The 27,997-nt window shown below is 53.5% G+C and overlaps 1 protein-coding gene across 1 annotated transcript; it reads left to right on the forward strand.

Annotated features, from left to right (window-relative positions):
- The first annotated feature begins 5,015 nt into the window (after window positions 1-5,015).
- ONECUT1 (one cut homeobox 1) lies at window positions 5,016-27,980 on the forward strand. The gene is made up of 2 exons (XM_038147351.1): window positions 5,016-6,526; window positions 20,019-27,980. The coding sequence occupies exons 1-2, from the start codon at window positions 5,446-5,448 to the stop codon at window positions 20,309-20,311; spliced, it is 1,374 nt and encodes a 457-aa protein (XP_038003279.1). The 5' UTR covers window positions 5,016-5,445; the 3' UTR covers window positions 20,312-27,980.
- The last annotated feature ends 17 nt before the right edge of the window (window positions 27,981-27,997 follow it).

The raw sequence follows: 27,997 nt of genomic DNA on the forward strand, positions 1-27,997 counted from the left end.
TGCGGGTTTCCCGGGGCATCCTGGCAGCATCTACAGCCCAGGGTTGCCGCCCGCCGCGCCGCCACCGCGTGTACCGTGCGTGGGTTGTGCGCGGACCGCGCATCCCCCTGGGGCCGGGGGGCCGCCCCGGCGAGGGCAGCGCCCGGCCGGTCCCAGCCTGCCTCCGAGAAGGCGGCAGAGTAGAGTTCAAACGCATCAAACTATCAGAAGTCATTTATCCGGTTTCATAAATAATGTTCTTATTATCTGCAGCCCCCTAATTCATGCTCCTGTCCTCTTGATTGCGGGGTTTCAGCAGATAAAAAGTTTATAAGTTGGTCGGGTTCTTGTTTTCCTTTTTCCATCATTAACATCATTAATATAAGCTATCAATAACCCTGTCGTTTGGAGCATAGCTTCACAGTATTGATTTGCGCAGCTATTCATCTCTGCCATAGAAGACACGGAATAATTTTCGCATTACAGTAGCTCGGATTTGCTTTTAATTCATATTTAAAGCTGCAACTGGCTCTGTGGAGCTCTCTGCGAAAGACTAGAGGCGCCTAATTAATAATAAGTTAGAAACGAAGGAAGGCACCAGCGGATAAATAATTAATACAGACATCTCTGTCTCTTTGAGTATTGCTACTTTAAAAATTTAGACTTACCAGGGCCATACTGTAAGTCTGCAAGTTATATTGAGGAGATGATTTAAGAAAGCTATTTTTTTTTTTCCTGAAATACAATGCTAAATTATTTACGGTGTTTTGCAATCTTCCCTAAGTTCCTTCATTAACAAGCGCTGCGGTTTGCTCCGGGGGGTGCGGGAGAGCGCGGCTGCAGAGGGACCGCGGCGGCTCGGCCGGGCAGCGCCCTGCAGCCCCCGGGGCTCGCTCGGTGCCCTCTCCCAGCTCCGCGTCCTCCAGCCGGCCAGCCCCCACCGTGAGGGCTCCAGAGGGGAGAAGGGAAGAGCCCAGCGCCCTTGGGCGGGCGGCAGGGGCCGGCTTGGAGCGAGTTCAGTCACCGCGCTGCCGACCCCGGGTTCCACGAGGCTCCCCTCGGGCAGAAGTCCGGGCCTGGGGGAGAGGGCTGCGGGAGGGGGAAAGGCAGGACCCCCCCGGGCGGGCACCCGCAGCGAGCCCCCGCCGCGCCGCAGCTTGCCCTGAAAGCCAGGCCCTCCCCCACCTGCCCCGGCCGGCGCAGCCCTCTGTTCTCGGTCTGCCCCCGACAGATGTATATGTTTTTGTCGCCAAGCAAGTTTCCAAGAAGCTCGACAGGGGAAAGTCTGGAAAAGTTAATCCCCCCCGGCAGCTGTTGGCTTTGGGAGCCTTCGAGCGTCACCTTTGACACGCTCCCCGTGCGAGGGGACCCGGTGCCGCAAGCTGTCACCGCACAGGAGGCGCGGGAGGGCGCGGGCGGCGGCAGCCCCCTCTCACGCCATTAAAAGAAAATCAAAGTGCAAAAGTATAATACAAATAAAAATAAATTAAAGGGAAAAAAAGAAAATAAAGGAAAAGAAAAAAAAAAAAAAAAGAAAAAGAAAGAAAGAAAAGCAAAAGGGAAGGAAACCGATTGTGCCCGGTCGGTTGCAGCGCGCTGTGATCGCTGCCCCGGGCCGGGCCGCCACGTCGGGCGGGCCCCGGTGCCCGCGCGGTGTTTGCTGGCGTCAGGCGGGAGATTACGGCCGTTTCATGGTGTCATTAGCCCGGATTTAAAAAGCACACACACGCCACGCAATTCAAACAAGCAAAGTTGCGTTTTAAGTCCGCTCCGAGTATCTGCTGATCAAATAAAGACTTAAGGGCGGTAACGATTATTCTGTTAAATATATGGTACTTGACTGCACAAGCAGTAATTGATTAGCGCACCGAAATGAGCTCTCTCCGGCGCTCGCCCTCCGCCAGTGGGGCGGGAAGCTCCGCGGGGGAACCGTGCCGGGGTCCGCGACGAGGGGAGCCCACGAACGGCACCCCCGACGGCGGAGAAGGGAGGCTGCGGGGAGCTGTGCCGGCCTCGTCTGCCCCGTCCCGGGCTTCTGCGAGCCCATCCCGGGCTCCCGGGCACCCTGCAGCTGAGACGGGAGCGGGGTCGTCGGGCCCGAGGTCCTGCTCTGTCCTCCGCGCCGGCGGCTTTTGCGCACCAGAGCCGCTCCGCCGTTGGGTCACCCCAGAGTAACGGGAAAAATATTTTAAAAATAAAAGATGCATGTAGGGCTGGGGGGAGCCGGGTGCATTTATACGGCCACTCTTTTCTAAGGTTAGAGATTGAACCTCGACGGAGGCCGGCGTGTCACAGGACTCTCCAAATTGTTTGCGGTCGGGTTTATACTCATCTCTTGAAGAAAAATTGGATGCTGCAATTTCCTACAAACTCGAGGAAGTAACATATTCGCTGTGACGTTTGCTTTGATGACTAATCGCTAAATACACGGAGATAAAATATTTTTAATTAAACTGTAAATTGTGTACAGATATTGATAATGAAGAAGCTGACAATGTTTCGATTAGATCTGTGACATCACCTTGCGTTGGCTTGGGAAACAATCACAGCTGTTCACTTCGGTCTCAAAACGCTCTCGATTATTTTATTTCGTGATTGTATTTTATTGTATTCTATTGTATTTAATTTTATTTCATCCTAAATATTTTCTGGGATCATTGATTAGGTTTCAGCTTAATTTTTTTCTTCTTTGGCAGATACACTTTTCCTTATCTATTCTTCGCTATCAGAAATGGAGATACTGTCAGCGTTAACGTTGCAAAAATTTAGAGAGCTGTGGAAGCGTTTAGGACTGGGGCTGGCTGGGGCGGTAGGAACAGTGCGGGATCTGTACATGGGATTTCTTTTAGCACAAAATAAAATACGGGAACTCCTTGTGCCCAGGGAAAATAAACGTAAATGAGCAATTGATTTCTTTCGGAGACGGGGTTCAATAGCTCAGAATTCTTAAAAATCTGTGTGTGTGAGTGTGTGAGTGTGTGAGTGTGTGTGTGTTAATTTCAGGAAATACATAATACCGCTGTGGAAATTCTGAATTTATAAAGTCGAAAAAGTACACTCGCTTCCAGGGCCATAGATGCAACACACACATGGACGATAGTTGAGATTCTAAAAGTTTCCTGCGAGCCTCGCAGCGCCTGGTGATTTTGGGCTCCCCGAGCGCAGGCACACGCAGGTTGTGCTCACGCACACGCCCGGGGCCCGTGCCGGGAGCAGCCCCACGCCGGGCTGCCAGGGCACGGTGCCCCGTGAGCGCCCCAGGAGTGCGGCGGTGCCTGGGCCAGGGGCACCGGGGGCTCCCGCTCGCCTCCGGGTCTCGCTGCGGGGCGAGGGTGCGGGAGGCCGGGCCAGGCGCTTCGGTGTGAGGCACGGTCCGCACCCCGCGGCGGGGCCGCGCCAGGTCCCGCGGGCGTTGTGGACGGGCAGCAGGGAAGGAGCGGGGCCAGGCCTGGCTCTGGCCGCGGGGCTCCTCGCCGAGGCCCCGCCGCTGCCCCGGCCTGAGCCGCTGGTGCGGTACTTTGGGCTCAAAGCGCGGGGCGAGGGGTCTCGCTGCCTCGGTGAACCGGGGAGCAGTGAGACCCCACGGGGCTCCGAGCCGTGCCCTTCCCCTCGCACCGAGGGGACTCTCCGCAGGCCCTGTCCGCAAAGTTAGGGCAAAAAGTCCGAGAAAAGCAACCCCAGGGGCTGATTTCAACTCGCTCCCAGGGGAACTCTGCCCCAGGAGCGGCTCCTGTCTCTGTCCCTTCAGCCTGCGTTCCCCGCGGGCCGCTGGCAGCGTCTCCCGCCTCTTAGCGGGGAAGGGGCCTTGGAGCTCTCAGCGGAACGCAGGGGGTGACAACGCCCCCGCACAGAGCTCTGCACGGGTCCCGCGGGACGAAGCGGCTCGCCCCCGCTCTGCGCGCCGCCGGTGCGGGCTTTGCCAGGACAGGTGCTCAGGTCCTACCCCCCCTTCCATGGAAAAGACACCGGGGGCCCGGCCAGAGCCCCAGCGCGGCGCAGATCCGCTCGCTGTCCCCGGGCCTGGCCGGGGCGATGGGGACAGGCGGCTCCGCAGGGTGCCGAGAGCAGCCGCGGTCCCCGACAGCAGTGCGGGGGGAAGCGGCGGCGGCCTTTGTGCGCCGCCGGCCCGGTGCCGCCCGGCTGCGGCCCCGCGGCTCTCCCGCGGCTCGGCTCGGCTCGGCCCGTCCCTCCCGCCGCTCGGCGCCGCGCACACGCTGCACTCTGCCCGGCGTGGTTCGTTATTGTTAATGGGCGAACAATAGGCACATCTGCCCTTTCTTCCAGCATAAAGGCACCTTAGCTAACGAGGGGGGCCGGCGGGTGAGCTCGCTTGTTCTTTCTCCTCCGCCTCCTTTTCTTTCTTTTTGAAGAAAAAATAAAAGAAAACCAGCGGCATGTCCGGCTGCTGGGCGCCTCGGGACATATGCTCGCCTTGCACTGCCGGGCACGCCCGGGGTCCCCGGCGGGGGCTGCAGGGGGGCGTCCCTCCCCATCGCACCGCCCGGCCGGACCGCGGGACCCCCGGGAGGGGGGTGCGAGAGCTGAGCCGCGGGGCTGACCCCGGGACGCAGCGCCGCGGGGCTCCCACCGCCCATCCCCAGGCCAGGCAACGGGAAGTTTTCCCGTAGGGCACCTGAGAGGAGCGATACGGGGACAGCGCGGGCAGATACGGTGGGGAGTGCGGGGGACACGGGGGGCACGGCCCGCGGGCGCCGCGGGGCAGGGCGGTCCGGTGTCACCTCCGGAAGCTCCCGGTGTGGAGGCTCCGCGCTCACGGAAAACGCGGAGTCACCGAAGGGGCGGGGCGGGTGGCCCTGCCCGGCAGCGGGGGCAGGGCGGGGCGGTGTGCCCGGGGCGGTGCTGTGTGCCCGGGGCGGTGCTGTGTGCCCGGGGCGGAGTGGCGCGGTGCGGCCACGGCAGCGGCTCCGCCGCCTCTGGGCGCCGCCGCGCGGGGCTCGCCCGCTTAATAGGGGCGCTGACGTCACGGGGCGGGGCGGGGCGGGCGGGGCGGCGCGCGCAGGCGCGGTGCGGGCGGCGGCGGCGCTGCAGCACGGAGCGGAGCCGGAGCGCGGGGGCAGAGCGAGCAGAGCCATGGCTGGGGATGGCGAGGGACGCGGCCACACGCCCGCCGCCGCCGCGGCTGCGGGGCCCGGCCTGAGGGAGCGGCGGCCCTAGGACCGGCCCGGCGGCGCCAGCCAGCAGCGGGAAAAAACAAATAAATACATTGCCACAAAATAAAAATTAAAAGGGGAAAAAAAAATTAGAAAAAAAAAAAAAAATAAAAAGCCAACCGAAACCGGGAAAGCCAGCAGCCCCGGCAACAGCAGCAGCAGCACCGCCACCACCAGCCCGCAGCGCTCGCCCGCCGCCGCCGGCCCGCGGGAGCAACCGGCCGCCGCCAAGAGCTCCGGGACGCCCCGCCGCCCACCAGATAGATGTGCGGTCCCGCCGCCCGCACGGCCGACGATGAACGCGCAGCTGGCGATGGAGAACATCGGCGATCTGCACGGGGTGAGCCATGAGCCGGTGCCCGCCGCCGCCGACCTGATGAGCGGCAGCCCCCACCACCGGAGCGCGGTGGCCCACCGCGGCAGCCACCTGCCGGCCCACCCGCGCTCCATGGGCATGGCGTCCATCCTCGACGGCGGCGACTACCACCACCACCACCGGCCGCCCGAGCACGCGCTGACCGGCCCCCTGCACCCCACCATGACCATGGCCTGCGAGACACCCCCCGGCATGAGCATGAGCAGCACCTACACCACGTTAACCCCTCTGCAGCCTCTACCTCCCATCTCGACGGTCTCGGACAAGTTCCCTCACCACCACCACCACCATCACCACCATCACCATCCCCACCAGCGGATACCGGGCAACGTGAGCGGCAGCTTCACGCTCATGCGGGACGAGAGGGGTCTGGCGTCTATGAACAATCTCTACACCCCCTACCACAAGGATGTTACCGGCATGGGGCAGAGCCTCTCTCCGTTGTCTGGATCGGGCCTGGGGAGCATCCACAACTCCCAGCAAGGGCTGCCCCACTACGCTCATCCCAGTGCCACCATGCCCGCCGAAAAAATGCTCACCCCAAATGGATTTGAAGCCCACCACCCTGCCATGTTAGCCAGGCATGGCGACCAACACCTCACCCCCACCTCCGCTGGCATGGTGCCTATCAACGGGATCCCACACCACCCCCATGCCCACTTGAATGCCCAGAGCCACGGGCAGATCCTGGGCTCTGCCAGGGAGCAAAACCCTTCTGTAACTGGTTCGCAGGTCAACAGTGGAAGTAATTCAGGGCAAATGGAAGAAATCAATACCAAAGAAGTAGCTCAGAGGATCACCACCGAGCTCAAGCGGTACAGCATCCCCCAGGCTATCTTCGCCCAGAGGGTGCTGTGCCGCTCTCAAGGGACGCTCTCAGACCTGCTGAGGAACCCCAAGCCCTGGAGCAAGCTCAAATCCGGCCGGGAGACCTTCCGCAGAATGTGGAAGTGGCTCCAGGAGCCGGAGTTTCAGCGGATGTCTGCTCTGCGGCTTGCAGGTGAGCCCGCTGCGGGGTGTTCGGGGCACGGCAGCGGCAGAGCGGGGCCTCGGGCCTGGGCAGGCCGCCCCGGTCCCCGCCTGTCCCTGAGGAGCAGCGCCGATCCCTCGCTCCGCCGCTCCATTCGTCGCCTTTCCCCTCTCCCTCTCCCGGCTCGGCGCACCGGCACCGTCCGGTTCCTCCGCGCCGCGCTCAGACAAAGCCGAGCCGGGGCTCGGGCAGCGCAGTGCGGCGCCCCGGCTCTCTCCGTTCCCCGGCCGGGCGCACCCGCCAGGCTCGCCTGCCGCGGGCAGAAGGACGCCCAGCGCGCCCGGTAACGGGACGCCGCCGAAAGCCGCTCCGGCCGGCGGCAACGCTGCCCCGAGCGCGGAGGGCGAGGCGGAAACGCTTGAATTGGCTGAACCGGGCCCGCGGACGGGGTACGGGGGAGCCCCGGTAATGCGCCGCCGAGAGGAGTCGGTGCGTCTGCTTTGTGTGGGGGCGGTGGGCTCAGGTCGCGGCGGGGCTCGGGGTCCGCGTCCCGCTCGGGCTGGGTGAGCTGGGACAGGCGTTTGGCGCGAATGAGCCGAGCCCGGCGGGTGAGCGGTGCCTGAGAAATGCTGGTGGCTAAAATCGTATGATTTTTTTTTTTTTTTAACTGGTTGTAGTTATCATTAGGCCGCGCACTTTGCGTTTCGCGTGGATGTCTCTGCGAGAGACAAACCGTCCGTGTCGCGGCTTCGCTGCCCCGCAGCCTCACCCCGCTGTGGGCGCTTGCTGCCCGGTGCGCTCCCGAGCGGGTCCCGTATTGTCTGCTCAGAGATGGCCGTCCCGGGCCGTAGCTGTGCTCCGCCGCCGCCTCCCCAAACCCTCCCGTCTGCGCTCCGCGTGCAGAGCCCCAGTTTAATATACCGTGAGCGAGGGTTTGTTAATTAAGTGATAGGTCTCCATTAATTTGTCCCTGGAGAACGCAAGACAGTCAATCCGAGTTGGAGCCAGGGTCACTGATCCGTTTCACAGACAAAAATAAGGGAAGGGCCAAATCTTTCTCCTTTCAAAAGCACCACTGGTCTTGCGCTTTCGACTACCGAGACGGTGAGAACGTGCGCCCGTTTCCCGAGCGTGCAGGGACGCAGCTGGGTCGCCACCGTGCTCCCTGCCTATTTTCGGTCAAGCACCTTGTTCCAGAAACCTAAAGCAGCGCTAGGAAGGGTCCGGGGCAGGGCCTCCCTTCCCGTTGTAGCTGGCCCTTAGGTGCCCGCCGGTGGGAGGCCGTTGCTCTCTTTGGCTTCCACTCCCGTGGAGTCGGTTTCAAAGGTCTGAGCTCTCAGAAACTGCCCTTTCCTCCTTCCCTTTCTATGCAGCCTCCCCACCAGCGAAAAACCCTCGTCTTGCTGGTGCGACCCAGGAGAGGAGGATGGTGTTTGTGTTTCCAATATCCCCGTAACGATTGCTAAGGCGAACTTTCTTCGATTTGGAGCGTATTTTTACGACAATTTGGTCGACCTGAATCTCCGCTCATTTGCATAGATCGATACTGGAAACAACCTCTCGATCGGGAGCCTGCTGGCATCCCTTCCCTGGCGCTGCCGGCCGGGAAGCTCTGCCAGCCCCGGCCGCCGCTGCAGGCCGGGAGGGAGGGAGGGAGGCGGCCGTGCTCTGCCCAGCTGCCGGGTCCGGAGGGTCCCATTGTTCGCTGCTGCCCCCAGACCGCCCCTTCTTGCAGCCACCTCAGCGCTGCCCTCTCATAAACGGATCCCGGTAATCCCGTTAGAGAGACAAAGCCTCATTATTCCGCCTTCCCTTTCCGATGAAACCCGAAAGCTGGCACCTTACAGAAACGGCTTCCCCGGGGCGAAGAGGGGCTGGCAGCACGGGGGGGTCGGGACGTGCCGCCCGCACCCGGGTGTCCGCGCGTCCCCCGCGGCCGCGCCGGGCCCCGCAGAGCTCTCCCCGCGCACCGGGGGCTCCGGGCCTCGCCGGGCGCTGCCCACCTGGGCGCCGGCAGCACGTGGGCATTTGCATAGAGCTGCGTCCCTGTCAGGGGGGCGGTCCCGGCGCCCCCGCCCCGCCCCGCGCAGCCTGCGCGCCCTTCCGCGCCCCTCCGCGCCGCGCTGCCGGCGGCCGGCTGTAAATGCATAAAGTATCGATTTTATTTTGCGCAGGTTTTAAATGTGTGATGATCTTACTAAGTGGTAAAAATCTGCCCCGATTGATATTGATGTATGAACATCAATTCAAAATAACATAAATTACTGCGGCCGACGCAAATTAAATTTCACGTCCAAATTATAACTCACTCCCGGGCGTTTAGAGAATTATCAGGTAGATAAATACCCAGAGCCGCCTCCATTTCTTCCCTTTCTGATTTCCTGCAGACAACAACCGGGAGGCAGTGAGGGGGATGGAGCCTGCTTATTTTAGGCCTCGCGGTCTCGCCTTGCACTTTATCTTGAGTATTTGCCCCTTCCAGCCGTCCCTGGGGGATTCCTACCTCCCAGATTACAGAAGCTCCGACAAATAGAAGAAAAATTGGTAGTTACATGGAAGCAGGATTGAGGTCTTGACACTTCCTGGGCTGTCTCTTGAAATGTAAGCAGAACTGCTAATTGCAAAGCTGACCTCTTCCAGCCTCCATCTTATTCATCCCATCTCCCTTCTCTGTTCTTTTTTCCTTTGTCTGTCCCACTCTCTCTCTCCTCTCTATCACTGAATATTTATCTATTCGACTGTCTCTCTGTTAGTCTTCCCTCCCTCTCCCTCGCCTTCATTGACATTTGGAAGGGCTGTGAAGGGACACCGAAAAAATAAATACAATTAAAAGAAAAAGTACATCCCTTCTGCAGCCTGCTGGGATTTAAGGCTGAATTCATTTCAGTTTGTTGAGTTTTTTTTTTTCGCGTGTGTGAGAAAGAGGAAACGGGAGAGGATAAAGGAAGAAAAAAAAACCCGACTTTGTCTCGTTCAGGAAAAAATAATCTGCTTCGAGCCATTCGTGGTTGGAACTGCGACTGCCCGCCGGCCTCGCACGGCCCCGCCGATCGGGAGGAAGGGTAGCGGCCAGGGAAAACGCGGCAGAGACACATTTTGCAAACGCGCCAGAGGAGGGTAAGGGAGCCCAAGGTTCCTTAGAATCTACTGCCGGAGGGGGTCCTGGAGCGATGTGCGCCCTCTGAGCGGGCTCGTCCCGAAGGGCTCCTCCGCGGGGGCTCCCCGAGCGGCTGTCAGCCCCGAGAGGCGCCGTGGGCAACCCGCGCTCGCCCGCGGTTCTCAGGAGGGGGCAGGCCCGTCCCTCCAAAGCTGCTCCATGTTTGCCTGCGACCCGACTGCTGTTTTTCATAGCTGCACCTCTTTTCCTCCCCTCCTCTTCTCCTTTCTCCCTCCTAATGTGAATCCCGGCTCAGCTGAAGCCTTGGGAAGCCGGCGAGAAATTCTCGCCAAATTAACTGTAAAGAAATCGATGGAGTAATCAGAGCGTTTTCCACACTAAATATGAAATCTAATGACGCCGTTTGCACCTCTCGCCCGCCGCCGCCCCCGAGCGCACCGGGAAGGTCTGGGCCGCCCCGGCCCCGGTGGCCTCATTAGGGGCTGTTTAATATTTACCCTGCGGGCACTTTGCATAAAGGCGTTTGCATCAGGGAGGCGGGGGGCATCGACCGGGGCCTTCACCGGCGACACTCCGAGCGCGGACCGGGCCCGGGGGAGAGGCCCTTCCCCTCCCGACCCTGCCGGGGACGGCCCGGGCCTGGCTCGGCGCACCTCGGGCCGTGACAGCGGCCGCTCCGCTGCTGCCCGTGCGGTGCCTGGGCTGGGGCAAGGGGCCCTGTCCCGGAGGGCGGGAGAGCACCCGGAGCAGTCGTGCCCGCCACCGGTGCTCAGCCGGGGCAGCGCTGGGGCGCGCTTGTTTGCCGGCCGTGTCCTTCGGCGGGATTGATTTACAGCCGCGTTTGCCCTTCGTTAATGTTTGCCCAGCGGGAGGAGGAGCGGGGCCGGGCGAGCCGCGTTCCTCCGCACTGGGCCGGGCCCGCCCCCGCAGCGCGGCTCGGCCCCGCTTGTGTGTTCGTGCGTGCGTTCTCCCGGCTGTTTGTTTGTTTTAATTACCCGCCGCGTGGCGGGGCGGCACCCGGGGGCCGTGCCCCGGTCCCACCCTCGCCGCCGTTTGAATCAAACAGCCTCCAAAGAGGGCGGCTCCCGCCCGTGGGTGCCGCCGGGGCCGCCCCGGGTCACGCAGCCGGGCTGCGGGCGCGATGCCCGCCCCGACCGGCCGGGGCCATCGCGCCGTCCGCAGCCCTCGCTCGTCGCCCCTAGGTTCCCGGGGGTTCTGCGCCATCTACTGACCGCCGGCGGGCGGGAGCGGCCCCGCCGGCCCGGGCACCCCGCCCGCAGCGGGCAGCGGCGGCGGCTCCGGGGAGCGCTGCGAGCGGAGGGCCCCGCGCCGCCGCCCGGGCTGGGCCCGTGCTCCCGTTCCCCGCGAGCGCGGAGCGAGCGAGGCCCCGCTCGACTTCAGCACCACGGACAGCGACCGCCGGCAGGGCCCGACCGCAGCTCCGCCTCCGCCCGGGCGGCCCCGCTCCCGGGCGAGCCCCCTCTCGGCTCACGGATGAGGCCGCCCGTAGCCCGGGCGCAGGTGCTTGCTGAGCCTCCCCACGGCTGCCGGCCCCGATGGGGAGCAGCACCGCATCGATTATCCGGAGCTGCGGCCGGCAGTTAGGCCGGCGGAGCGCACGGGCTGCCCGCGGCCGGGGCGGCTCGGCTCCCGGCAGGGCAGAGCCCAGAGGGCCCCTCTCTTGGGCATGAGTGCCTTCGAACGGGTGCGTGGCCAGAGGGGAAGCGAGCTTCCCCCAGCACGGTAACTCAGCCAGAAGGGTCGGGATACCCTAGGAGGAGAGGAGAGGAGAGGTGCGTGGCACCAGGACGGTGCCCGCTGCGGGTGCCACCGGTAGGGAGCCCGGGCTCCTGCCGGTGCTGCAGCTGGGCTCTGGCGTGTGCGATCTGCCTTTTACACAGCCATGAAGGAGCGTGATAATCAGATTGAGACAAAATCATCAGGAAATCCGTAGCCCAGGTATTCCTCGGTGCCTGGCTTTGCCTGTACCGGCATTAAACCACGGCTCCGGCTTTCCTCAGGCAGCCCTCACCTGTCCGTGTAGCCGAAGGGTCCGCATAAACTCCACGCAAGGGACAAGAACTCCGGGGAGTTCTAAGGTGACTGAGGCGTAGGAGCTGTTGCTGAAGCGCTGGTGAACGTCACCTGAAGACTACCTGACGGCATCGAGGGGAGTTTTTCCCGAGGACCGACCGGGACCCAGCATGGCCGCGTGTCGGGCGCTTCCGTGATCTAATCGATAAATGTAGATTCGCGTTTCAGACATAAATCTACCTGGATTAATCATACACGGACAGGGAAGTGACCGACGCTGACAGACTCTCTTTGGAAACACAGTTGACTCGAGCCGTTTTGCTTAAGAAGAAGTCAGTTTTATGATGCTGAAAGATTAATTTATAGGAACTATTTATTAACTGAACAGTAGTTTTCATTTCCCCTCCCCATTTTAGGGCGATAGGAAGCCTCAGTGGTGACATTTTCCGTACAGCCCAAACGGAATTCAGGCTCGGTGGACGGCTGCTGTTCCGCAGGGGTGCGGGCAGCACCGCGGTGCCGGCGGGTGAGGTGCGGGCGCTGGCTGGTGCAGCTAGAAATGCTGCTGCTCCGATAGAGGAAAGCAGTGAATCGGAGGGCACGGGGCGGCTCCTCCTTAACGCTTGCGTGCAGAAGCCACTGAAGTGAGCCCGGGCTCAGGTTTTGGATGTTTTTAGGGTGCGGAATTCTGCGTTCGTCGTCACATGCGTTAGAAACCCGTCGATAAGAGCTGAGCCACAGGCAGGAGAGTTGCCCGCAGCTCCTTTCCCCCCATTTCCCCCCGCACAGGCAGGCTGCCAAACGGCTTCCTTGGTGTCCCCCCCAGCCGGAGCAACTTCTTTATGTCATCGCTGACTCATTTATCCTTTATTTCAAACATATCTCGTTATTTTGAATATATTGGAATTGACGGAGAACTTAAAAATTGGAGCCGGGGAAGCGGCAGCCGGCCGGCCGGTCTTTAGGAGCGGAACCAGAGAAACCCGGGTTTTCCCGGTGAATCTGGCAATGCTCAATGTTGCAGTGAAGGTTTTGCGACGGACTGCGTCCTTTCCCACCGCTCAGAAACTCAATTTTCGGCTGCTGTAGCAAAGTCTCTGCCTGGGGATGCGGGAGGGGGCGGAATGACCCAGCCTGACGCCGGAGTCAGCCCCCGAACGCCTCGGAGGCCCGCGGGGGGATTCGCTCCCACAGCTCGGAGCCGGCGTCAGCGGCCCGGGGCCGGCGGACCCGGTGCGGCTCCGCAGGCGGGTCTGTGCCGCGGGGCGGGGCTGCCGGGGCGGGCCGGGGGCGGGAGACGCGGAGGGTGTGCAGGGGCACGGCCAGGTGCGCGGCGGGCGGTGCTGCCCGGCCCGGGTGGGCCGGGTCGCGGAGGCGGGGCGCGGCGCATAAGCGGCGGAGCGGAGCAGAGCGTGTGGCGTGTTCCAGCCTGCGCTATGCGGAGCGCAGCGGAACGGAGCGGCTGGCTCTCCCAGCGGGATGCCGTGGCTTGGTGCGGAGCGGCAGCGCGGGTGAGGAGCCCATGGCGCAGCGCGGGGCCCGCGGCGTGGTGTGATGCCTTAGGGAACCCACGGCGCGGTGCGGAGCCCCGCGGTGTGGAGCGGTGTGGCGGTGCGATGTGATGCGGAGCGGTGCGGTGGGATGCAGTGCGGAGCCCCGCGTTAGGTTGCAGTGGGATGCGGTGCAGTGGAATGCGGTGCGACCTCCGCGGTGGGATGCGGTACAGTCCCCGCCGTGGGTTGCGGTGGAGTGCGGCGCGGTGCCGCGGGGTGCGGTGGGATGCGGTGGGGAGGGATGCGGTGAGGAGGGATGCGGTGAGGAGGGATGCGGTGAGGAGGGATGCGGAGGGATGCGGAGCCCCGCTCGCGCTGCGCGGCCCTCGGCGGGGAGCGGGCGCCCCCCCGCGGCCGGGGCCCGCCGGTGCCGCTGCGGCGCGGGGCGGGGGCCGGGCCCGGCTGACGCGATTAAAATATTGATGTCGTCGCAAAAATCGTTCATTAAGGCAATTTAATCTTTGCTATTAAATGTCCTTTCAATTCATTTGGGGTAATTAAGATGCAGTTTAAGTGATTAAATTGTAATTACTTATGCTACGCTAAGAAATATTTGTCACAGTAATATGGTTAACTAAAGACCTAGCTGAAGAATTTAAACATTCGCTTTAAATGATATCGCAGGGAAATCAGGTGCTTTCCCCTGATTGATCCACTTAGCAACACATTCTGTAACGGTGATGTCAGTTTGCTGAAGTGGTTGCAGATCCATCAACACTAAGTTTGTGTAAACCCCTGAATCCCCAACTGCTGAGTCAGCACTCCTCAGTCACATTCACTTCATTATTCCAGGGGCAGCAAATTAAGGTCACTCATTTTAATACAGTGCCCAGGAGTGAGATGTTTACCGTTCTGGCTCAGCTGGGATCTGTGTGTTGGCGGGGTGATGTCATCCTGTGAGCTTCCCATACACAAACGTATTTTCATCTCTTTTGATGATATGAAACAACAAAAGAGTATTCCCTGGACTTGACGGCAGAGAAAGAGACACAGATCAAAAGATCTCTGGGTATATGGAAACACCTACACCCTGAATAACCATAAATACAAATTACTAGAGAAACAAGTGCCAAATGCTGAATAATGCCAGGATTAAAACAAAATTTAGTGTAGGCTCAGACATTTCAGAATAGACAATACTCTTTTCAGTTAAAAGGGAAAAAAAGCTTTGCGGAGCAACCTGTGTCACCCAGGTAAGCTTTCATCACTGAAAAGCTGTGCAGGGCCTTATCCCACAGTGGGCTGAAGCTGAAGGGAATGCTCTTTCAGGCCTCAATGCTGTCTGCTACCTGCTGCTGTGGGAGCTCATGGCCACGAGCTGCCTCCATGAATGGAGGCTGTCTCACAGAACGCCTTTCCAGGGGGATTCCATTTCCCGAGCACCTTGGAAGAACCCGGGGCTGTGCAGAGAACCACTTCCACAGAGTGAATGTCACCCAGCAGTTGTGGTTGTGATTCAGGTCTAACAGATTTGCTTGCGTTTAGTTACTGTGGTGACATCTAACCCTCAGGTAGCCTGTGTCTCATATGCCCTTTTATTTTGTTTTAGTAGTCCCCCAAATATGAAGTTTTTGATAATTGGGAAAGGTCTGTTGTTTGTGTGTCTCTCTGCAAGCTCCAGGGGTGTTATTCACATGATAAGGATGTAACTTATCACACTTTATTGTGTGTTATTGCCACCGTGAATTCACTGTAAGCTTTTGGCTACCTGTTTCCACTGAGCTGTTGTAGCCAGTGTGATTAGAACTATCTGTGATGGCCAAAGTCCTCCAGCAGTTTCAGCCTCCTGTGGAAGCAGAAACACTGAAGGTAGAGCCTCCTACAGAAGAATATCCTTCAGGATATTCTCCAGTTAATACCAGTGAAGTTTTCACTCTCCACACATGTTATTGGATACTGTGTGATTCTAAACTAGAAGCAGATGATTTGGAAAGGGATTCCTAGGTGGATGCAGTTCAGACTGTAGCTGAATTTTCTAGACCTGACACAACAAAGATTAGAAAATTCATGTAAAGAGAGACTTCTAAAAGAGCTTTTTATGTCTTTAAGACAGTCCTGTACATATGAGGTTGGGATAACTAAAAGACTTTTGCAGGAGGAGGGGTAAAAGACATAATGTCATACAAGGCACTTGGTGGCCATCAAGTAATAATGGCTTGTGGTCAGCAGTGACCCAGGCCAGAGCTGGAAATGTGACCTGTCACCTCAGGGTGAAAGGTCTCGTGTCCCATCATTGGTGACTCGCACACAGCCTCCTCTCTGTGTCCACAGGCTCTGGATTCAGCATGGCTGGGGAGACACTGTGCGTGTGTCTCTTGCTGGTCTGGAGCCCCTCTGGCTCAAACAGAGGAGAAAAGAGCTCCCTGTAAGCAGAGATGCCCTGTGCGCATTGGCTTTGTCCTCCACAGGGTGAGGGCACTGATGCCCAGGCACCGGTGGCTGCACCCTCCCCTTCCAGGAGCAGCTCTGTTACCCTGCTGCTGGTGCCCCCCTCTGCTGTGTCCCTGCTGCCCTTCCAGCCTCTTTGCACAGGCCAACACCTGGCTGTGGCCACTGCGTGCCCCTGTGCTGGGGCTGTGGCAAGTGCTGCAGCTGCCTGGGGAGCAGCGTGACCCCCAGGATGCCTGGCTGCTGCTCAGCCTGGCTGGGTTTGGGAGGGCACAGCTCTACCCGCACCAGGCCTGAGACCCCAAATCCACCATCTGCACTCGTCCATCCCTGTCAGAGAGCTTGTCCTGTGGTGGCACCAGCTGGGCAATGCCTCTATCAGGGAGAGTTGCCCTCTGGCATCAAAAGTAGCCACAGAGTTTGCCCAAGTAAAATTTTCCATTGTTGTTCCCTCTGCTTCACTGACGGTTGTCCAGAAAAGCAACCAGCAGAACTTGTGGTGATATTTTATTATGTTCACAAACCACACCAGAAACCATTGGAAATTAGGTTTATTGAGAGCATCACCAGTTTTATTCTTTGCTTCTGTTTTTTAGAAAGGAAAACTAGAGCTTGCCAGAAGCAGCAAGGCACATGTGTACACACCACATGCTCCTGAAAATTGATGTATAGTAATCAGGGTTTTTTCATTAGGTTCTAAAAAGAAATCCACCCTCTAGGGATGAAACACTAGATCAAGCATCAGGGTTAACACCTGAGCTTACTGTAATCTTGACTTTCACACCGACTATTGTTGCTCGTATCACAGATAGGCAAAACCTCCTCTTCGCTGTCTCGACCTAAAGATGCAATTAGTGCATTTTCATAGGGGACAGGGTCCTGCTCACGCCCCTGGCAGAGCAGAGCTAATCCCACTGTGCTGCACCCAGCTGGGGCTGCAGAAGAGCGTCAGCAGACAGTGGAGCTGCAGAGGTGGAGCCCACTTCTGCACCGTGTCCAGGCAGCTGGGCCTCCCTGGGATGTACAGACCTCACCAGCTCTGGCAAGTTACTTGACCAAATCCCTCGGGTGACTTCGGAGGAACAAAGAGAGACAAAACTAGATTGATGGGCTGTGTCAGGAGAATTGCAAGTGTCAAAAATATCTGTTGCTCAGGGCAGAGGAAGATGGAAGTGACTGGGAGAGGCCAGAGTTCAGGACTGGATTTATAAGGCTCCTTCTGGCACTGATAATATTACATTGTCATATCTGCACGTGTGTTGCCAGAGTCGGGGTGACTCTTCCTTTATCCTCTGCTTTTCTTTTTTCTTAACAAGGTTTTCTTAAAGGCTTTTTCAAAAGGCATCACACGGAGCATCGCTCAGCTGGGGCACCCTGGAGACAAAGAACAGGGCTGCCTGCAGCAGGGAGTGAGGGCAGGGTGCCAGCAGGTGTGTCCTGGGGGAGGTGCACACCTCTAGGGGAGCACAGCACCCTGCACAGCGCCTAAATCCAGTGTCTGTGCTGTGGGAGAGGGTCCTCTCACAGTGCTCAAGGGCAGGGGCACAAGAAGGACATCAGTGCAAATTACTGTTATTATCTTCTGCTGTGTAAGATAAAAGAGATGGAGTGTGTGATAAATTGCTGTGAAGACAGGCTCTGGTGTTTTTTCAAGAAAAACATTTCAGTTGATGTCTCTGGGGCCTGACCTCAGTGGACATTAGGGGAGGCCCTGGCATTAGGGTAGGACCTGGCCTGAGCAGGCAGAGCTGAGCACAACCTGGCTCAGGCTGCTGTCAGAGAGCCTGGCAGCCCCACCTTGCCAGCCCTGGAGCTGGCCAATCTCTGTGCCTGCTCTGCATCTACTCTCCTGTTGGAGCAGATTTTATCCCGTGGTGTGCATTTGTTCTCTGGCAAGCTGGAAGCTACAATTTATTATTAAAATTGATTGGCTCCAGTGCAGGGAAAACGATCGCAAGGAAACCCTATTACAGTTTTTCATTATCACTATTATTTATTTTTAAGTGCTATTAATATTCCTGAGCCTGGACAAGGCAGAAGATGAGAGGTGGTATCCACTCCTGCTGCTCACAACCTGAGCCTGGCAGTGCAAGGGCTCTTGGAACAATTGAGTGTGTTGGGAAATTTTTGTCCTCAATCTGCCTCTGGCAAATGCTAATGGAAATAGAGCTGAAAATATTTGCAAAATGTAAAATAGGCTTATTTGTATCATAGACTGGATAGGTTTTATTTTTTTTCTCCCTAGTAATGAGCTGTTGTTTCTTACCTCTGTGATGTCACTAGCATTAATTAAGAGGGTTTTGATACAATTGAAGTTGAGGAACAAGATATGTTGTAACTCTTGGGACACTATCCATGGAAATAATGTTCAGGAATACTTCATTGCAGGAAATGAGGACAAGTTCAGGAAGACAATGCTTTATGCAAGCTAGTTTCCCAATAGATGGTTGTTTTTTTGTTATTCCCTACGATTTCAGAGAGCTCATGTAGCAGCTTGTGATCGAAGCCCCAGAGGCTCACCTCACTAATTGAGCTGGCTTTGTACCTACTGCTGCGGCTGTCATTTGTGATGTGATGATTCACACTGAAGCACTGCACAGCACTGACTTGGATCACGCTAGCTGTGCCATTAGGATTTTGTGACAAATTATGATCTGGACGGAGTATCTAGGCAGAAGATGGAATTTGTGTAGTTTATGAAAAAGGAAGGTGTAAAGCAGCGTGAGCAGAAATGAAACACAGCAAATGTTGTCTGCTCCTGGTTTGTTTTCTTTTCTGCCTGAGCCTGTTAGCAGGGGCAGCCAGAGCTGGAGGCTGAGGCTGTTATAAAGCTGAGCTCCTGCAGATGCTTTCCCAGGAATTTCTGATGACATATATATAAGACTGAGATGTTGTTGGTATCCTCATTCTGAATATTTGTCAGTAAATAACAGACTATTCTTGCAAAAGCATTTTTAACCCTTGATTTGCCCATGTTAGCCTCCAGTGGGGATGCAGATTATTTCAGCAGGTCCAATCCCCACAGTGAATTCAGCAGTTTGGCTTCAATAGGGGCTCGCATGCATCAGGAAACCTGGTTTTTAGCCCAGAAGCTCCACGGTGTTTTAGAGGTCAGGATGTAACTTCAAAGCGTTCTTCAAAGGTTTTCAGATAAAAATACCTGTAGGAGACATGAGCTTGGCAGCCCAGTCTATTTGATTGATGTGTCATTTCTTATGAAAGAGTGTGTGGCTGGAATATACACTGTTAGGGACCTTTCCAAAAGCCTCTCCTCAGAGGGAACTGAGCCATGAGTGCCTTGGTCCCTGCCTGGGCCAGCAGAAGGAGCCTTCACAGCCCCTGGCTCCTGATCTGTGCAGTTCCTATTTCTCAGGTACAAAAGGTGGACGACTATTTTTATACCTCCCCCGAGCAATGAAATCCTCATGCCAGGGCTGGCTCTTGGTAGTAAGAGAAGTTGTAGAAAGGACCTTTGCAAAGTAATTTGTTGTTTTCATTCCAATAATCAGGGTGTACGTAGAGATACTACACAAAATTCATCATGTAGTCAGTACTGATCTCCACAGAAGCCAGGACGAGACAGACCCAGAGAAAGCACTTTCATATTACCTTCAGAAACACATCTCTCAATCAGAATTAAAGGACATTGTTAGAGAATGAAGGAAAACAGACAACTTCAGAGCATTTTGAAAGTGAGACAGAGGAATCTGGCCTCCCAAGGAAGCTTTTATCCTAGCAAAATGCTGAGATGAGCTGGCAGACAGTCAAAGGCTCATAGAGGGATCTGGGAGTCTCCCTCACGTCCCCTCAGATCCTGCCTGGAAGGTGATCTGAGAGGCAGATTTTGAATTGCAAGCACCCTTTATTAATGTAGAGCAAAATAACATTCTGAAAGGGAAAGAAGGGGTGATAGATAAAATAAGGAGCAATTCTATAAAGAAATTTTCTATACCATTGTTTTTCATGACAAAACACGTTCATTTTGTTCAGAACACCTTTGGCCTGTAAGGCTGTAGTAGCATCCTGCTTTCTCACAGTTCCTTAATTCTCAGTCAAAAAAAAGTTACAGAAATTCATTGAAAGCAGCTAATAATGGTGGAAAGTATGACCAAGGTTAGAGTTCCCTGAAATTCCACTCCACCTCCAAGAGATTTTAAATAGTTAAATTCTCAGCACTAATGGGTAGTATCAAAATGTAAGTTCCCAGTAATAGCATTTGCTGTGTTTTAACAGACAACAACAAAGGTATTTTCTAACTTTTAATCCTTATACTTGTAATAGTTTATAATGAGTTGGAGATTTAAATGTCCCACATCCTCTCCAAGTTCAGAAGCTGACATGAACAGTCCTTTTCCCCTAATGTGCCCTGTACTGTGCTCCCACACACTCCTCTGCCAGCCCTCTCTAACTGTGCTCCCCTTTCTTGCAGCGTGCAAGAGGAAAGAACAAGAACACGGCAAGGATAGAGGGAATACACCCAAAAAGCCTCGGCTGGTCTTCACCGATGTCCAGCGTCGAACTCTACATGCAATATTCAAGGAAAATAAGCGTCCGTCCAAAGAGTTACAAATCACCATTTCCCAGCAGCTCGGGTTGGAGCTGAGCACCGTCAGCAACTTCTTCATGAATGCACGGAGGAGGAGTCTGGATAAGTGGCAAGACGAGGGCAGCTCCAATTCAGGCAACTCATCTTCTTCATCAAGCACTTGTACCAAAGCATGAAGGAATAACCACGAACTGAAACCTCGGTGGAAAAGCTTTAAAAATAAATAAATAAATAATTAAAGACAGACCAGGACCTCAAAATAGCAGGTTTATACTTAAAACTATTTGAAAAAAAAATATTTATAAGTCCAAAGAAACCAAAGACTTATTTCACCTGCATTATGACTTTGTTCTAAGACACACACTTTAGTAGGATGACGACTTGCAAAAAACAGAGAGGAAGAAGGAGGCGAAACGGAGGGAACGGAACGGAAAGCAAAGAGAAGAGGAACAGACCACTGGTCTTACACCTTTGCCCATGATCATCTTCACCGTACTTGGCTGTTTAGTGGTTTGGAGCATAGTGATTTCCTGTCATTGAGCAGACATCTCTTTGGATACAGCTCTTCACGTCCACAGCAGTTGCCATGGAGGTGTCAGTGTGTCCGTACTGCGTGCACCCAGTGGGTAGGGACTTAGGGCTGGTCTCCAGAGAGGGCTGTGCCAGGGCACGGCCCACAAAGCGTGGAGTCGTCTGAATTCCTTGGAACGGTAGTGTGATTTTTGCTGTTTCACAGTTTGAACTTGGCTGGTGCAATGCCTCGAAACAAGTTCAGACTAGGCAAAGAAATTTTGAATGGTACCTAAACCAGTGCATTCTCTTTGTTTGTTAAGGAATGTTCAGATTTAAAAAAGGAAAACTATTCCATCCATAAAAAAATCGACTAGCTACCAAAGAACACATTTAATAATTGTATTGCAGGTATTTTATTGCAATGATTTTAATATTCCAAAGCTATTTTTACACAAATACTATGTAGAGTTATAGGTATAAACTAATCTAACTGTATAACACATAAAACTTGTAATCAAGACTGTTATTTGCAATTAGTAAAACCACATTATCGTTTCTTTCTGTGATTGGCAAGAAAGAATGTCACCTGAGGAGATCACAGCCCCCCGCAGAGCCCGGGAAGCGAGAACGGGATGCTGCTTCCATTGAACTCAGTGAGCCCTTTCCTCACTGACTTCAACGGGAGCACAAGGGGGAGCCGCGTGTCAGAGCGGCGTGTGGCACTGCGTGTGGCACTGCGTGTGACACGGCGTGTGGCACTGCGTGCGGCACTGCGTGCGGCACTGCGTGTGACACTGCGTGCGGCACTGTCCCCGGGCGCTGTCCCGGGCTGCAGCCCGGTGCAGCTGTGCTCCAGAGTGGCTCAGCTCTGCCATCTAGCCTGCGAACAGGAGAGCTGAGGCGCTCAGGATGCAAAAATGGAACGAATCGAGGGATGCAGAACCACAGGGCTCGGCGTCTGATCGATGCTCATTGGCATTAGTGAGCTTCTTTTTTTTTTACCGATCGACTTTACCAGGCAAAGGAATAGTAACAGCTCTGAGGGCTCGTGGTCCTTTCCTGCTGGAAACAGTGGTACAAGATCAGGTCATGTTGTGAGAGGGGCTCCAAGGGGAGCCCCAGGAGTGATTTTGGAAGGAGGAATTGTGATCTCTGAAGTCAAGAGCAAAATTCCCACGACGCCGAGATACAGCCCGATGTTTTGTGGCTTTGTATCTACGTGTGGCAGGCTGAGCTTTTGTCCCGTGCATTCTTTCTTGCTCATCTATTAGTCAGGATAATGCATGAAATAGTTTGAAGTTTGCAGCTGAAAAGCTTTAAACGCTCTGTTGCTAACAGACCCACAGGAGAGAAATCATCCCGTTCCTACGCTGATAAAATTAAAGAGAAAAGTGTGAAATATCTGCATATTAAATTTTAATGTAAGGGGAAAATAGACTTTAAAAACCATACATGTGCCTGTTAGATTTCTAACTGGTATTTCAAATTACTGTAGTAATTATGCTAGATATATTAAATTCCAAAATAAGCAAATATGCAGGTATAGGCCCAATGCAAGGACTAGAAATAGGTAATCTTACTTCCAACCTTTTTGTTTTTAAGGAAAAAAAAAAAAGAAAAAGGAAAATTCAAGGTAAACTAGAATCCAAACACTATAAACAGTAGCAGATACTGGTTTGGGGGATGAAGCCCACTCAAAATACCAGTGACACCAAAGTAGAGCAACTTTTGTAGCACCAGTTGTTTCCTCAAGAGGACAGGGTCTAGTAAAGGTTCAGGGTATACAGTTTATTTCCACCCAGTGTTTAGAATACAGGTGAAATATCTCTTTATTAAAATAAAATGAAATAAACCCAATATTTTTGGCACTGAATATTTCTCCATATTTCAGTATGTTAAACCCACTTTAAGGCTGACAAGGCAATTATCTATGAAAATGGCATCTAATCTGGACTTTTTTGAGTCTCTAGCTTACCTTAAATTTTAGCAAGCTTTCTTTTGAAGTGTTCCATCCCCTGGAGACATAATTGACATGGAAACATTGATAAGCTCACATATAAAGTACCTTATGAATGCAGTCTCATTAGTGTAAGGTTAATAGAGGACAGTGATAACTAAGGGTTTAGTTTTTTTCCAGCAAAACACTGCTTTGTGACGTACCTATAGTTTAGAGAATAAAGCCTTATTTATTTAAAACTTGAGAACTTAAAAATGCAGGGAAATTCAAAGTACATTGCCGCATTTTTAGTATTTCCATTGTATTGTCTTTATAGACTACTTGCTGAAACCAAAGAGAACTTCCATACCAGCATTAAATTTGCACCCAATATGCAATTTCAGGATCTCTGATACACACACATGCAAGCCCCTAAACAGGACTGTGTATATGTACATGCACACACATTTTGATGGGGTGTATGTATGTATGTATACACGTGCACACACATGTCCACACACACTAAAACTGATGCACAAGTTGTAGATTTTAAGTGTTTTGGGTTTTTTACATGTCTGTTTAAGTAGATATAAACCTTTTGGTTTTCTCTAAGCCATTAGGAACAAACCACTCTTCCCACGAGCAATATGCGCCTCATACTCTGAAAAGGCAAAGAACACAATTTCCTTCAATTTCCTTCAAAACATGAAGCAAATAACTCTGGAACTGCTCAGTCTAGCTGGAAAGCTGTGTTACCTCTGAGCAGGCTGCCCGGCCACACCGACTGAAGCATGGACAGGTTGCCTGGTGCTCCCTTGCTCTGGCTGGTGCCGTTACTCAACAGGGCATCCTTGAAGGGGAGTTTCCTCTGATGCTGCATTTAACATTACCCAGGAAACCTGTCCCTGCCTGTTAGTGTCAGTCTTTCAGCTCATTTCGTTCCTGACAAAATGGAAATTGGTTTCAAATTCGACAAGAGGATCTAAAACTCTGCCAGGAAGGAATAGGAGAGGGAGCAGAACCCAAAACGGTTTGGGAGCATCAGGAGATGGGGCTTCAGTCAAAGGTGACTCCAAGGGCATTAGGAACATGCATTCAGCTAACAGGCTGCATCCAAACATGACCGCAGTGACCCATGGGGGGAGGCTGGCCAAGAGGTGAATTGTCCTCATCCATCCCCATTGTAAATGGCATCATTAGATTTCTAGGAAAAAAAACAAAACAAAATTAAAAAAAAAAAAAAAAGGTCCTCCTTCAGCCTGCCCCACAGCGCTCCTTCAGCCCTGCGTGGCTCTCCAGGGCCGCAGCCTCCTCTCCTTACTCAGGTAAAGCAAACCCCACCAGAGCCAGCCAGCAACAGGACTTCTGCTTGAGAAGCTGCTCCTGCACCCCCCAGGGCAGGAGCAAATTCCCAAGCAGCGGGGTGGCCTGGCATGAGAGCAGCCCAGGGCTGCCCGTGGGCACCGCGCCTCTCCTGGGATTTCAGGATCAGGCCGGTGGTGGTGGGCACTGCCCCAGGGCTGCTGCTGCCCGGAGGGCTCCCAAACACTGCTGAGCTTATACCAAAGAGTCTTAGGACACCTCTCCTCACCTGAGTTGTAAACAGGACATTTTTACCCCAAAAAACGTTCCTTCTTTCTACTACTCTTCCTCCTATCCTCCTCCTCTTCCTCCTCCTTTGTACATAGGGATGAAAACTATGCATTTAGCAAACAAAGAGAAAGCACTTACCCTTTTCTATCTCACTGCGTTTGGGTGCATTCAAAGGCCCAGGGGCTAATTTTGAGACTTTGCTTAGCCTCCTGGTTTATTATTGTGGTGTGGTTAGCTTTACAATACATTTGGTAACTATTTGCTAAAGACAAAGAAGCAAAAGGTAAGGAATAGCTACTTCCACGTGTTAAAAAAAAAAAAAAAGAAAAAAAAAAGAAAAAAAAAGTGTGTAAAGATCTACTATTTATAGTGTGAACCAAAGACGCTACCTCACTCGATTTCCATTGGTGATTTTAATCACATTGATGATACCAAAGAATACCAAAGATTTTTCATGCACGGCCTTGGTCTGGAAAGGGAACTCATCCTCCTTCTTACCCCCATCCCCCGACCCCCCTCCTCACCTTCACTCAGTGTGTAACCTTGTCTTCATTCTTAGTGGTAATGCTAATAACCTTATGAATACTTCTCTTGCTACAACTGCTACTACTGACAATGATAAGGATAATAATAATAATAATAATAATAATAAAGCTCTTGGCAAACATGTTGCAAACTTTGTAAACTCATAGGACGAGTGCCTTGCTTGAACCAAAGTGTTAAACCGCTGTTGACCTCTTTATCTCTCACCTTATACTCTTTGAATACCTCAGCCTGTTAGAAAGGCCACTAATGAAAAAAAAGGAATAATTCTTCACCGTGGTGCTTTTTGCCGTGCAACCATGCAATGAAACTTTCTTTGATACCAAAGGAAAATGTTTTTTTCCACTTTCTTGCTGACAAACCAAAGGTTCCCTCTTCTTTCCCCCAAAGCAGCTTGAGTCCCTCAGCCCAGACAGGCCGTGCATCGCTTTTACCAATTCCTCCAAATACCTCATAGTAATAAATCTTTAGGGTTATGTTGTATAGAGAGTCTATGTGATAAGGCAGAACTTACTAGTTTGATAATTGTTAAGGTTACTTAAAAAAAAAGCTTTATAATTCTTATTTATTTTGTAGGGGTTGTTTTGTTTGTATATTCCTTTTATATTGTTTGGTTTGGGTTTGGGTTTCCTCTTTTTTTCCTTTTTTTTGGCAGAACCTCTCTGTTATACTCAAGGAAGATCTTATTCCTGGGAATGTTTCAAAGTGGGTAAAGATCGCTGTTTGCAATGAATGCAAGAAAGGGAAACATGGCTTCAATTACTTTTGTTTCAACTAGGATGCTTTGTGTTTGCTAGTCGATGTTCTTTTCACAGGGTAAAAAAAAAATATTCTCTGCTGTGATAAATGGTTCCTATTTTTTCTCTATAATGTGCTGTGACTTTTAATTTAATTACATTTTGTATACGCTTATTTAATCACTGCTTTAATTTATGACTATGTAGTTTTAAAAAAAAATTGTATATAGTAGATTCAAAAATGGCCAAAGCTTTATGTTACAATCTTTTCATTCTTGATGCTGAGATGAACTGAAGGAGAGTGCTTCTCTTGACTGCAGGGTGTATCTTCAGCCTTGTCTTGGCATGCACTTCCACCCGTGTTACAAACACTGCCAGGTTACCCCCCAGGCCTCCCTTCCCCCCAACTTGTACATGCCAAAATGAGTGTTTCAAGGTAGTACTTTTGTCACTTAGAAAGCAGAAAGGCATTATTAGTGTGTTTTTTCTTTAATTTATTTGTCTTTTTCTAGAAAGATTGCTTTGTGGGTGAGACCCGCACATCCAAAGAATTTAAAAGTCATTTAATGTTTAAAAGCACTGGCATTTGTGAGAGATTTTGCTGAGTTTTTATTTCCTTCGCCATTCGCACGGGTAGCGCAAGCAAGAAGCGGGCGCGGGCCTCGGGAGAAAAGCTGACTTGAATCTGGAAACCTTGCTCACGGAAAGGCCTTTGCGGCGGCGCTGGGACAGCGCGGGCTCGGGGCCACCCCGGGCCACCCCGGGCCACCTGCTCCCCAGGCAGGGCTGCAGGGGTGGGATGGGATGGCTCTGGGGGCTCAGGGCCACCCCGGGCCACCTGCTACCCTGGCAGGGCTGCAGGGGTGGGATGGGATGGCTCTGGGGGCTCAGGGCCACCCCAGATCACCTGCTCCCCAGGCAGGGCTGCAGGGATGGGATGGGATGGGATGGGATGGGATGGGGTCCTTGGGGCAACCTGCAGCTTCTGCCAGGCTCAGGGCCCGCAGCAGCGCCGTGGTGCCCCAGCTGTGAGGGAGTGCACAGGGAACGGAGCTGCCCTGGCACCCCCGCAGCTCCAGGGAGGACAAGGCAGCTCGGAGCTGAAAAGCAAAAAATAAAGGAAGAGTAATAACAATGATACTTCTGCAGAGCTGATGATGGCATCATGGCACAGAGAATAGGATGCCGCTCACTTGTGGTTTATTTTGCATAAAGACTGGGTTCTGGTTCAACTAAACATTGTGTACTGACACGGTTTGTGGTGGCTGTAAAAATTTCCCGTCCCGTGCAGTAACTGAGCCCCAGGTGTAGCTCGTTTTCCTTGGAGGGGATAGCGGAGGGGTTGAGGGACAAGGGCAGGGGCTGAGCTTTTGGTGGAAGTTACACTTGCTAGGTACATTTTTATACTTCAAGTATGGAAATGGGGCAGTAAAGACGCTCTGAAATGAAGGATCATTAAATGATCTGGTGGCGGGCATTGGCTCAGCGTCTGCTTTTAGTACGGGAGCTAATGCCCTGCAATGAGTTCTGCTTCCCGTGGAGGGGGAGGCGAAGCATCAGAGTGTGGATCAGCGTGAGCCGTGGAGCCCTGCACAGACTGTGCTCAGGGAGCCGCGCTTTCCTCTCCCGTCCCGCTAGTTTGATTTTTCACCGAATGTCCTGCATTTACTGCATCCTCACCGTGGGGCCGCGTTAGTTGTGCAGCCCGGCCCGAGCAGCAGGGGAATGTACAGCCCTGCCTGTGACCTGCCTGGGGAGCCTGAGCCCCCCGGCCGCAGTGCGGGACCCCCGCCCGCCCTGCCCCGGCCCCGCCGCAGAGAGGGCCAGAGACAATCACAGGTCCCAGCTCCGCAGGGGTAGGAAATCCTCCCAGAGCAAGCGGGAATTCTTCCAGAGCAACGGAACAAAACCAAAAAAAAAAAAAAAAAAATTAAAAAAAAAAAAAGATAAAAAAGAAAAAAAAAAGAAAAGAGCTAATAAAAAAAAAAAAAAAGAAAAATTACGAATACGAAGCGAAGATTTTGCTAAAGCCCTTTGCTGCCATCTTTAGTTCGCCCATTAGGAAGCAGCAGTAGTTTATGCGTTGCATCTGCATTTCAGACTAAGTGATTATTGTACCTAATTACGGTTGATTGCTGATATTTCCTCACTCTCTCTTAGTCAAGCGCTTCTTCTGTATTTTTGTGTGTAGCGATGACAAGTGCAGTGCGCTAGGCATTGCCCTGGGTTGGGTATGAGTATCTCCTGTACTGCGTTAAGATTTCCTTAAGTTACTTTTTTTAAGCTTTGCTACTGTTCTCACTTTATGCCGTGCAATATCATCTGCTGTGTTTGCTAAGCAAAAAAAAAAAAAAAAAAAAAAAGAAACAAAAAAAAGAGAAAAAGTAAAAAAAAAAAGAAAAAAGCAAGTGATGATGTCATCATGCTTTTCAGTGTTACAATGTTTCAGCGTTACAATGTTTCAGCGTTTATGTAGTCACAAAAATGTAGTAAATAAAAGGTTGGATTTTCCAGCACTTTAAATTTAGACATTTCTTGCC

Source organism: Motacilla alba, chromosome 10, assembly GCF_015832195.1.
Source record: "Motacilla alba alba isolate MOTALB_02 chromosome 10, Motacilla_alba_V1.0_pri, whole genome shotgun sequence".
Classification (NCBI taxonomy): domain Eukaryota; kingdom Metazoa; phylum Chordata; class Aves; order Passeriformes; family Motacillidae; genus Motacilla; species Motacilla alba.

Coding starts and splice junctions, on each gene's coding strand:
- ONECUT1 (XM_038147351.1), top strand. CDS start 5,446: ATGAACGCGCAGCTGGCGATGGAGAACATCGGCGATCTGCACGGGGTG. Junction 6,527..20,018: donor GTCTGCTCTGCGGCTTGCAG/GTGAGCCCGCTG, acceptor CCTTTCTTGCAG/CGTGCAAGAGGAAAGAACAA.